This window comes from Antechinus flavipes, chromosome X (assembly GCF_016432865.1).
Source record: "Antechinus flavipes isolate AdamAnt ecotype Samford, QLD, Australia chromosome X, AdamAnt_v2, whole genome shotgun sequence".
NCBI classification, from domain to species: Eukaryota; Metazoa; Chordata; class Mammalia; order Dasyuromorphia; family Dasyuridae; genus Antechinus; species Antechinus flavipes.
This window is the reverse complement of record NC_067404.1, coordinates 75,267,028-75,278,576: the sequence shown is the minus strand read 5'-3', so window position 1 is coordinate 75,278,576 and position 11,549 is coordinate 75,267,028. Positions and strand designations below refer to the sequence as shown.

The 11,549-nt window shown below is 46.4% G+C and overlaps 1 protein-coding gene across 3 annotated transcripts in view; it reads left to right on the top strand.

Annotated features, from left to right (window-relative positions):
• Positions 1-887: 887 nt before the first annotated feature.
• Positions 888-11,549, top strand: part of SYTL4 (synaptotagmin like 4) — a 36,290-nt gene continuing 25,628 nt past the window's right edge. Inside the window, exons 1-5 of one of the 3 annotated variants that reach the window (XM_051968135.1) lie at positions 888-3,490; positions 3,814-4,029; positions 4,195-4,304; positions 7,483-7,585; positions 11,173-11,277. In XM_051968135.1, coding sequence (XP_051824095.1) covers positions 3,381-3,490; positions 3,814-4,029; positions 4,195-4,304; positions 7,483-7,585; positions 11,173-11,277 — 644 coding nt within the window. In that variant the 5' untranslated portion in view covers positions 888-3,380. The remainder of the gene's footprint in view (positions 3,491-3,813; positions 4,030-4,194; positions 4,305-7,482; positions 7,586-11,172; positions 11,278-11,549) is intronic. The other 2 variants (XM_051968133.1, XM_051968134.1) reach the window with 2 other exon arrangements.

Below are 11,549 nucleotides of genomic sequence, written 5' to 3'. Positions count from 1 at the left end.
CCCCGTTGTAGGTCCACCGTACCTGTAACCTGGACTTATTCTCAGAATGCCTCTCTAAAGATCTTTTTCTCTCTTTGACGTGGAACAGTACCTGATTAGCTTTTTCAACAGCTGGTTTCTTTGAATGTGGCCTAATGCCTAAGAGGAAATAAACAACCTAGGGCTAGCCTTCCCCCAAGTCACCCCTCCAAGGTGGAGGTCTGTGTCACCCACTTGGACACAGTCACTGACCTCAGATTTTTCTGAGAACTCGGGAGTAACAAAATGTTAAAGCTCTAGGCAATGTGAATGGGCCAACAGTGACGTGAGGTAGGGTTGAGAGCAAAAAAAGGATGTTGGACTTCTAGCCAAGAGTTCTGACTGATGCCAGGGGCTTGGAAGTCTCTTCTCCTGAAGGTATCAGTGGGCTGTACTCCCATTAACTAAGAAGCCCTTCCTCTACTTCACCCCCCCCCCAAAAAAAAAATACTGGAACAGAGTTAGAGAAAGAGATCCAATCTAACAGGTATTTATGAAGCACCTACTATGTTTCGGGAGCAGCTCTAGGTATTAGGGCTACAAAAACAAAAAGGAAAAATCATTCCTGCCCACCAGAAGTTTCCATTCTGTGGAAAAGGCATTGGAAACCAAATGGAGACTGCCATCACACCTGGTACAAAGGCATAGTGGGTGTCCTTGGGATACATTGTGTAGTTCTAGCTATTGTGCCTCCAAAAGCTCTATTGGAGCTAGAAAAGATCCAAGGCAGACTCCAAACTAAACTGATGAAGGGAGGAGAGCAATGGTCTCTATCTTGACCAGGCTGGATGTGCAGGGGCCATTTCTGGGTCCCATCCCATTGCTGATCAGCATGGAAGCTTTAATCTGCTCCAATTCCAACCTGGGCTGGTTTGTCTTTCCTTAAGTCGACTGGTAACTTTCTGCTGCCAGGGACTCACCTATCAGTGTTAGACTCAGTGAAGACGCCGGATCACCTTTAGCCTGATCACAGCTTAAAACTGCTGAGCTCAAATGATGTACTGACCTCAGTTTCCCCGTAGCAGGATTTGGCGGAGGGTGCCACTGGGCCTGGCCAAATGGAACCACATATCTGACTGTGCCACTCTCTTGCTCAAAAATCTTTAGTATTCTCCTATTGTAATCCCAGTATGTGACATTTAAAAGCCTTTCCAGTCTGGTTCCTACCTATTTTTCTAGACAAATTTCACATTATTCCTCCTAATTCGCTCTGTGTTCCACACAAATGGATTACATGCTGTTCCTCATACATAACATTCATTACCCACCTCGGTGCCGAAGACTCTGTGTAGGAGGCAGCACCTGAGCTGGCCTTGGGCGGAAGGGAGGGGGATTCTATGAGCTGGAAGTAAGAGGGGACAAATTTCAGATCTGGGAGACCGCGGGAGTGAAGACATGGAGGAGGAGTATGGACTGTTATGGACCGGGAACAGTGAATAAGCCAATGTGACTGGAATCGAGAGTGTGAAATATAGAAGCAGAAAATCCAACTAGAAAGGTAGCTGGGAGCCATGTCATGGAGGGCTTTTGGAACCAGCCTTAGAACTCTGCTGTCTTTTCTCTTAGAGGCAATCGAGTGACATTGTCAGATCTGTGTTTTAGGATCGGTGAGTTGGTGGCTATATGGAGGCTGAATTGGGAAGAAGAGAGACTGGAGGCCCAGAGACCAATTAGAAGGCCGATATCACAACAGGGTAGCCGAGAAGGGGTAAGGGCTGTGAGAGTGGGTAGACTGGGTGGTTAGAAGGTGACATGTTGGAGAGATGATGTGAAGTGAATGAGAAAACTGGACAGGGGAACACATGTGTCAGGTGAGTTAGAGTAAGGGGACAAGGGTGACGTTAGCTTTTGGGGTAAAGATAATGAGTTCTGTTTGGATATAGTGAGTTTAAGATGCCTGCGGATCATCCGGTTCAAGGTGTCCAAAAGCCTTTGGTGTTGTGAATTTGGAACTCAGGAGAAAGACTAAGAGTGGATTTATAAATCTGGGAACCATTTGTGTAGAGTTGATAATCGAACAGGTCAGAGTGCTGGGGGGCACTCATGATTAGTAAGCATGACATTAGTAAAGATCCAGCAAAGCGAGAGGGAGCAACCGGACTGGAAATGTGGACATAGAATGGGTAACTGATTGGATCTGGGCATTGAGGGAGAGGGAAGAGTCAAGGGTGACTTTGAGGCTCCAAAGTGAGTCGTGATTTGGGGTAGTAATGGTGCTATGGAAGAATAAGACAAATTCCATTTTGGATGTCTTCTGTTTGAGATGCCTCTGAGACAATCGGTGAAGATGTCCGGCAAACATTTGGTGATGTGGGACTGGAGTTTGGGAGAGAAATTGGGCCCGAATATAAACATTTGAGTGCTAAGATCAGCAAGGGAGAGAAGAGAGGGGATGTAGAAAAAAAGAACAGAAAAGAGAAAGACTTGAGAAATTCTGGCCCTTAGTGGATTAGAGGAGGATCACCCGATAAAGGAGATCCAGGAAGAATGGAGTCTCTGAAGCCTGGGGAGTAGCATGGATTTATTTGTGTTCTTTAGGTATATATTTAGGTACATATCAGTCTTTGCTGATTAATTAAGGTTTATTGATCACTAGTTTGATAGCATTTTATCTCTGGTAGAGGAAGACTCAGTGAATAAAATTTATCATCCAGTATTCTTTGATTATTGTTTGTGCCTGGGAAAAGCCTAGCTCATTGGCCAACGCAGCCATAAGCCGACCTTTGGCTCACTGGTCGGCTCACCAGTTATGTGAGTTGTAGATCCAGGGCCTTTTTAGATGAAATCAACTCTTCCAAAATGGTAGTCTTATGAACCCAGTCCCGTTAAGGGACAAGGCATAGTAGGTATCAAGGACAAGTCATATGGCTTAGTGGTTTGAATCTATAGCTAAGAGCTGAGCAAACGATTCTTGAAATGTTAGATTGTTGGTCACGTGTGAGGCCCTTTTTGTTTAGAGTGGTCCAACTAGCCCCTGTTTTCTCTAAAGATACTAAGAGGCGGATTGCTCAAATCTCTAGTAGGGATGATTCTAGGAGAGCTTTGGGCTTGTCGCTGTCACTTGAATCATAAGCTGGGTAGTGGAGTAGTCTTAGAACGACTCCTCTCGAGGCTCTCGGGACAGAGTTCAGAAGGTGACGGTTTGAGTGGCAAGCAGAAAGGACACCTCTCTGTGAAGTAGGGAATTGGCCTCCCTGGCCTCCTTAGGGAGTCATCCACTCGACTGGGGAAAGCAACCTGGTGAAAGGGTCTGGTATTGTGGGCCTGATCTTTGATATGAGTCCTTGTCCTCCTTCAGGCAGCTCTGCTTGTTTGGACACTTTTTAAGCAAAAAAGAGCTGAGGATAAATTGAAGTTGAGTCATGTCGGAGGCGGTTGATCTCTCCTTTCTCTCTGAGACAGAGAGGGACTTGATCTTGAAAGTTCTCCAGCGAGACGAGGAGCTCCGAAAAGCCGAAGAGAAGCGGATCAGGTGAGCGTATCGGGAGAGGCCTCGGGGAGTCCTCAGGCCTGGCCTGGCAAGGTTTGGTGTTTTTGCTTGTGTTTCTTGCTTGAGAATTTAGAGAGATCTTGTCCTGGCTGCACGTGCGCTGTGTGCCTCCTGCATGTTTGCCACGTGACGTCCTCGGGCCTTCACGTTGGCTCTGTGTCGTGGTGAACTTCGTAAAAAGCCAACGGCCTCACTCTCTTTTCACCTCACTACCCTGAAAAAACAAAAATCAGCACCAGCCAAAAATCCTGCTCAACCCACTGAGACCCTGACTCCAGGTGAACGACTCTCTCTGGTCTGAGCAGGAGACTAAAGAATGAGCTGCTGGAGATCCGGAGGAAAGGGGCCAAGCGGGGCAGCCAGCGGTATGGTGAGCGGACTTGTGCCCGGTGCCAGCAGAGCCTGGGGAGAGTATACCCCAAGAGCAGCACTTGCCGAGGCTGTAATCACCTGGTGTGTCGGGACTGCCGCACCCCTGGCGCCCATGGCACCTGGAGGTGCAAGGTGTGCGTCAAGGAAGCGTGAGTGTTGTTCCGGAACCAGGGGGAGGAGTGAGCAGAGAGGGAAGTGAGGCCTTGCATGTGGCAAAAGTGTCAACCTGCACGCCTGCCTGAAAAACAAAAAAAAACAAAAAAACCCAACAAACTTCCTTTAGCCAAATGTTGCTTCCTCTGCTTCCATCCTAGAGAGCTGAAGAAGACAACTGGTGACTGGTTTTACGACCAGAAAGTGAATCGCTTTGCTAATCATCTGGCCAGTGACTTAGTGAGAATGTCACTGCGCAAGAAGCCAACAGGTACTGCATTTCTAGAGAGAACGCATCCGGGGCAACCCCGTCCTGGCGTAACCAGGACCACTTGGGTTCTTGCCCGCTGTAGGAAATAGGGGGCTCTGTTCTACCACCAACCATTCGTTCATTCATTCAAAAGATGTTTCTTGAGCACTTATATCAGGGACTTCAACAAACACGTTGATACGCAGACACCTCAAAATCTCACAGTTCCTCAACTTATTGATTTCCCACTACCTACACGATCATAGCCTTGATCTTGCCACAGCCCATCAATGTATCACATCCAAGTTCAAGAGCTCTGAAATCCCCTTATCTGATCCCAGTCTCTGCTCTGGTTTTCATCCCCACGATAACCTTCAGTCCCTCAACCTCTCAGAACCTTCCTAGGCAATCACCCTGACACTAGCTAGATTCTCTTCCCTTTCCTATCTTGACGTTCAAGTGAGCCAGCTCTACTCTCCATTTCTCTCTTCTCTTGAGCTCCTTGCCCTCTTAGAGTATCTCTACTCTTGCCCTGCCAGGCCTCTGCCTTGCATCACTCCCACCATCTCTGCTTTCTCTTCTAAACACACACTGCTTGAAAGAAGATTGAAAAAAAAATCACAAAATAACACCAACAGGGACCACTACGCATTGATGCTGCACATTCTCAACTGGGCTTCCCTGCTGCGATGGAGTCTTTTGGTAACTCTTTAATTAACCACGCCACTCACCACAGCAGCTCTTCCAAATTTTTTCATTCTTCCTCCAACTTCCCGTGACTCCTCCTCCCTCTCCCCTCTCAGCTAAGAATCTCGCGTCTTATTTTCCTGAAAGCATTGAGCCCCTCTTTTCCCCTCCTCCTTATCCCATGTCACTCAGATGCCATCTACCACTGCGTCCTCCCCCACTTCTGTGGGTACTTCTCCTTGCTAAAGCAGATCTGGTCTGTATCTGTAAACTCATTCCATCTCATCTTCTCCACGAGATTAAATCTTTTCTGTCTCCACTCTCTCACCTTTCTTGAATCTTTCCTTGTGTACTGGCCTCAAGCATGCCCATATCTCTTCCACCCTAAAAATACATTTGACCCATCCGTCCCTGCTGGTTATCATCTCATATCTTTCCTTTCTTTTGTGGCTAAACTCCATGAGAAGGCTGTCTACAACTGCTACTCTGCTACCTTTTATCTCACTTTTGTCTGGCCTCTGATCTCATTGTTCAACTTAAACCACTCTTTCCAAAGTTATCGTTGCTATTTTTTTTTTTTTACTGAGGCAATTGGGGTGAATTGACTTGCCCAGGGTCACATAGCTAGGCAGTGTTAAGTGTCTGAGGCCGGATTTGAACTCAGGTTCTCCTGACTTAAGGGCTGGTGCTCTGTCCACTGCACCATCTAGCTGCCTCCATATCATTGGTCTTTTAATGGCCAAATCCAATGGTCTTCTTTCAGTCTTCATCCTTCTTGGCCCCTCTGTAGCCTTTGACACTGCTGAGCATTCTCTTCTCCTTAATACTCTCTTCGCTCTAGATTTTCATGACACTACTATCTCCTGCTTCTCTTCCTACCTTATTTAACTGCTCCTTCTCCATCTCCTTTGCTGGATCTTCATCCAAGTCACCCTTTTAACTGTGACTGTCCCACATGGCTCTGTTCCAGGCTCTCTTGTCTTCTTTCTCTATACTATTTCACTTGATAATTTCATCAGCTCCCATGGATTCAATGACTGTGTCTCTCCTGGTGATTCTCAAACCTACTTGTCCAGCCCTGACTTCTCTGTTGACCTCCAGATTGGCATCTCCAACTATCTATTGAATATCTCAAACTAGATGTCCCGTAGACATCTTAAACTCCCCATGTCCCAAACTGAACTCCTCATCGTCTCACCCCCCCTCCCCCATCATCCCTCTTCCTAACTGGCGAGGGTGTGATCGTCATCCCAGTCACTCAGGCTCAAGACCCAGTCCTCATCCTCATCGCCTCACTTCCTCTTACCACTTATATCCGATCTCTCACTGGCCTGTTGAATTGTTTTTTGCCTCTTTTTAAAAAATATCACTTAGCATAGAGCCTAGCACATAGTAGGAACTTAATAAACGTTTATTGACTAATTATTGATTTTACCTTTATGATCTCTCATGTATACCCTCCTGCCTCCTCTAACATTACTATTGACCTGCTGCAAGTTCTCATCATTTCACACCCAAACCATTGCAGTGTATTGCTAATGGGTCCTTCTGCCTCGAGTCTCTTTCCGTGCCAGGCCATCCTCCGCTCAGCTATCAAAGTGATTTTCTTCAAATGCAATTGTGATCATATCACCCTCTTGCTCGATAAACCCTAATGGCTTCCTATCACCTCTAGGATCAAATACAAAATGCTCTATTTGGCAGGGCCCAGTCTCACACCTTTCCATTCTTTTTACATCTTTACATTCTACTCTGTCCCCTCCCTCCCATGTACTCTTCATTCCAGTAATACAGTCTCCTTGAACAAGACACTTTGACTCCTGACCCTGTGCCTTTTCAGTGGCCATCCCCCATAACTGAAATGTTTTCTCCTTCCATATCTGTCTTCTGGCTTCCTTCAAGTCTTTGTTAACCTGCCACCTTCTATAAGAAGCCCTTCTCAGTAGCTTACTGTCTTCCATCTGTTGATGAGTTCCATTTTCCCCTGCTTATATCTTGTTTTCTCACCCATTAGACTATGAGTTCCTCAGAGCCGAGACTGGCTTTTGCATTTTTTTTATGTCTCTGGAACTTAACACGGCATCTGGCACATAGGCACTCAGTAGATGTTTATTGACTGCCTGACTACCTACTATGTGTCAGGCCTTGTGCTAAGTACTGGGGATACAGGATTAATTTCCATGAATGTAAAAAATGGTCTCCAGGGAGACATCATAAGAACAAGAAGGTTGGTTGAAATGGAATGGTACCATCTGCATGGATCATACATTTAGAACTAGAAAGGACTTGAAATGTCATCAAGTTCTAGTGGGGGAAACTGAGGCCCAGGGAGGTTGACTTTCCCAAATCCACTTTTCTAGTAAATGATGGGGCCAAGATTTGACCCATGATTCTCTGCCTTGGAATCAGTGTTTGTTCCATTCCACTGTACCATGCTGCCTCCTACTTCTTAGGATTAATTCTTCTTCTCTTCTCCCTTTTGGCCCTTCCCATTTGGGAATGACCCTTGAAGCTAGTAAAAGGGACACAGTGGGACAGTCTCTTCTCCAGCAGTCCCACCTAAGTGAGGCCCGGACTGGGATGAAGAGCACCCAGGAGCCACTAAAGGAGTTCAGGTAATACCCAGATCATTTCCAGCTTTTGGTTTTTGAGGACAGGTTCTTGTTTATCATTCGAATCTCTCGGTGGCCTCGTGAAATAGACACATGTGACCTTGTGGCATTAGTCCACAAAAATGAGAGAAACTGGGTTCTTTGGCTAGGGTTTCACGGCTAACTAATAGAGCAACGGGCTTAGAACCCCGGGCCGTTGATTCTTTGGTTCGGGCCAAATGATTGATGATTGGTGAGTTTGTGTCTCCTCCTTCCTCTTCCCCCCTCTGCCCCTGACCACTCACATCAATAAGAAACGTGGCCAGTCAAGTAATGAAAGCACTCTTCAGAAGAAGGGATCTCACTCCCTCACAAAAGAATTCTACAGAGAAAATAGCCCAAGATGCCACTGCAGGCCCTCAGCTCTGTGCCCAGCTTGCTACCTGAGCCTGCCAGGCCTGTGCTCTGAGCTCCACACTGTGTTGCTTCTGATTGGCGAGGCTGTTTGTTTGTAATTTCATGGGCTCATAGTTTCAGAAACTGAAGAAGCTCTGAGAGGCCTTCAAGTCCAACCCCTGCATTTTATAGTGGCAGAAATTGCCATCAAGGTCAACCCTTTCATTTTACAGAGAAGGAAACTTGAGGTCCAGAAGTGTCACATAGCTAGTAAGTGACTGAGATGGGATTAGAACTTGGGTCTTCCTACCTCCAGGTCCAGTGCCTTGCCCACCGTGTCATGTTGTTTCCCTGGGCAGGACTTTAACTTCCTCTGCCCTGCTGATCTCCAGAGAGCGGGAAGCTGGAGGGAGAGGAAATGACCTCAAGAAAAGAAAGCGTATTGATTCTGTGTTCAGTGTTATAGGCCCAAGCCTCCCAGAGCCAGTTGTTTATGACTGATTATTCTAAAGGCCGACATTGTGCTCCTTGAGAAAGAAATCCTCATACCCTTAGCATGTGTCCCCCACAAAATATTTTGGAAGTCCCATTTATAGGAATCTTGCACAAGGATACCATGGTGCTATACGGTGGTAAAACATAGTTATGCAATCTGGTGGGGAAGATAACAGTCACCATCTTGCTTCATCAGACAGTATCTGAAACCATTTAATCTGTTGGGTATACGCTTGGATAATCATTTCCCTAAAACCCTTCATTCCCTCTGCGATCGCTCCCATCGAGGGATCTGGTGACCTGAAGCAATCAATGGGACCTCCTCCCTCTGATCAATATCTTAATACCCCCAGGAAGTGGGGAAAGAGAGGGGGACTCTTCTTGAATGAGCTTTGTTCTAACTCTCTGAGTCCTGGAAAAGAGGCTGCTATTCACCGAGCAGAGGTTCTTGGCCTGGGGTCTATGAACTTAGTTTTAAAATATTTTGATAACTCTATTGCAAAATAGTTGGTTTCCACCGTAATCTTATATTTGTATTTTATGCATTTAAAACCACCTCTCTGGGCAAGAATCTATAGGCTTCCGTGGACTGCTGTCCCCTAGGTGTCTGAGAAAGAACCCTTAGCTTAGGTGGGTCCATGGAAGACCCCTTGCCGTTGCCTAGCCATCGCTCTAATTACTTCAAGGGAGGAGTCCTTCCTGGACTGATTAGAGAGAGGGACTTGGGGGGGGGGACAAAGAAATATTGATAAGGTTTCTCTTTCAGATTAGTTCAAAGGCTGCAGACTAATCTCCAAAAGGTTTCTTAATATTTCTAAAAGAGGGTGTGTGTGTGTGTGTGTGTGTGTGTGTGTGTGTGTGTGTGTGTAGTGGTGGGAATAGGTAGAACTGGGATTTTGTCTGCTCCCACAAAAGATAGGAGGAGAATGGATGAGGCCTTCTGGCAAGATGCTTAGCTTTGATAGCTTTGGCTAAGCTTGGCCCTCACTTATCATTTGAAGGAGAGGGGATAGATCTAATCCAGGGGCTCATATAATTTTTTTTTTGTCCTGGGCCCCTGTGGTCATCATCTGGGGAAGCTAAGGGACCCCTTTGCAGAATTCTATTTTTAAATGTAATATATATATATATATATATATATATATATATATATATATATATATATATATATATATATATATATATATATACTGAATTACAAAGGAAACTAGTTGTATTAAAATAGAGTGATCAAAGTATAAAACCCCCAACTATAGAGATCCCAGGTTAGGAAGCCGTGGCCTACACAATTTCTGATGCTCCTTCCAGGCCTGGCTCTGATGAGCCCGGTGATGAGTCTGGTTCCTTTATGGCTAGCGTGCCATGTTCCTTGCGGCCCTCTCTCATCTATCTTTCCCCTCATGCCCCTTTCTGGCATGCTGAGAGCGATAAGAGGGGAGGTGAAGGGCTTCTCTCGGCTTTTCTCTGGCTTTGGGTGACCTGAGAACCAGAGGCCTAATGAACACATCTGACATGCGCTGTTCTGAGTAGTTCCACAAATGTTCTGGAAAGTCTTCAAGCACACACAGATGGCCCTTTTCTTTTTAGCTGGGAAACAAAAGCAGATCATGGAATTACAGCTGTTAAGGAACTAGGAAGTCATTGATCCCCTTCTCCATTTACTCCAGTCTCTTCATTTAACACAGAAGGAGAATATGGCCCAGAGAGGTAGCAGCTTAATTAGAGCCCCTCAGGACTAAGCAGCAGAACCACAATTGGAACCCAGGTCCATGTGATTGCAAGTCCATACTACTTCTCTGAGAATCCATAGAGTTATAGAATCACAGAATGTTAATTAGCCAAGAAGAAACTTTGATCTAGGGGCGGTTAGGGGCAGCCCGAGCGCTCAGTGGATAGAACGCTGAGCCTGGAGTCAGGAAGACCCGAATTCAGGCCCAGCCTTATTCACTTACTAGCTGAGTGACTCTGGGCAAGTCACTTAAACAACTTATCTTAATTGATCAGAGAAAGAAATGGCAAACTGCTCCAGTGTCTTTGCCAAGAAAAAACCTGTTGGACAGTATTGGTGTGGTATGGTCCATGGGATCATGAAGAGCTGGCCATGATTGAACAACAGGGCTGACTCCCTAATTGTGCAGAACAGGCTTCAGGCCTCATCAAGCTTATCCAACTCACTCAGGGTAAAGCTGACTCCGGTCCACAGGTCTCCAGATTCTCAGTTCGCTCCTGTTTCCAGCACACCATGTGAACAGTTGGATCTTTTTCTTTTTATAGGAGAGGGGAAGTTTGGGGGGACCACTAGACCCAAGATGAAGGCCTTTGTTGGCTACAAAGCAGCTCACTGTCTCCCGGTGGCTACTGCTGCCCCTGGTGCCTGGGATTTCAGTTGCACCTTATCTGTAGACTGGAGAATTTCCCCACACCTGAAACATGCCATTAAAAAGTCCTTGTTGAATGATAGCTATGAAACTACTTCCTCCCATGAAGGATTCTGAGATAATAGAAGAATGACTAGAGAGTTTCTTTTCCATCACCTGTCCCTTCACCTGGCCCTTTGAGGGGCCCAAAGGAGCATAGGGAAGGATTCAAGAGAGATGGTAAGCGACTCGGCTTGTCGGCCAGTGAGCCTGTGCCAGTCCTCGTCACAGAAGAGGAGACTTCGCCTGGGGTGACCGGATTCCTGCCGAGCACTCATTTGTTTTGGGTTTTTCCCCCTGTAGCTTGTCATTTGCTGCTTCAGAGCCCAGAGATGGAAAGGATTCTCTGGAGCCCGAGAGCACGAGCACGGACAATAGCCAAGTGGATGCCGTAGGCGACACTTGGAGGTGAGCGCGCTGCCTCCCTCCTGAGCATGCACGTATGCACATGTGCATACCCACATGTATGTGTGTGCACACACACACACTCTCGCGCACTCCCCAATCTGAATTCTCAGCAAGTTTCCTCTCTATCTCAGTGTTAGGATGCAGGCTTCCTCTTCCTGTGGGGTGCCAGCCTCACTTACTAGATCTGTCCTGAAATCTCTCACTATTGGATCATTTGCTTTGGCCCTTCTAATATCGCTTCTTTTCAGTAAGTGGCCCTGGAGCCCAGGGCA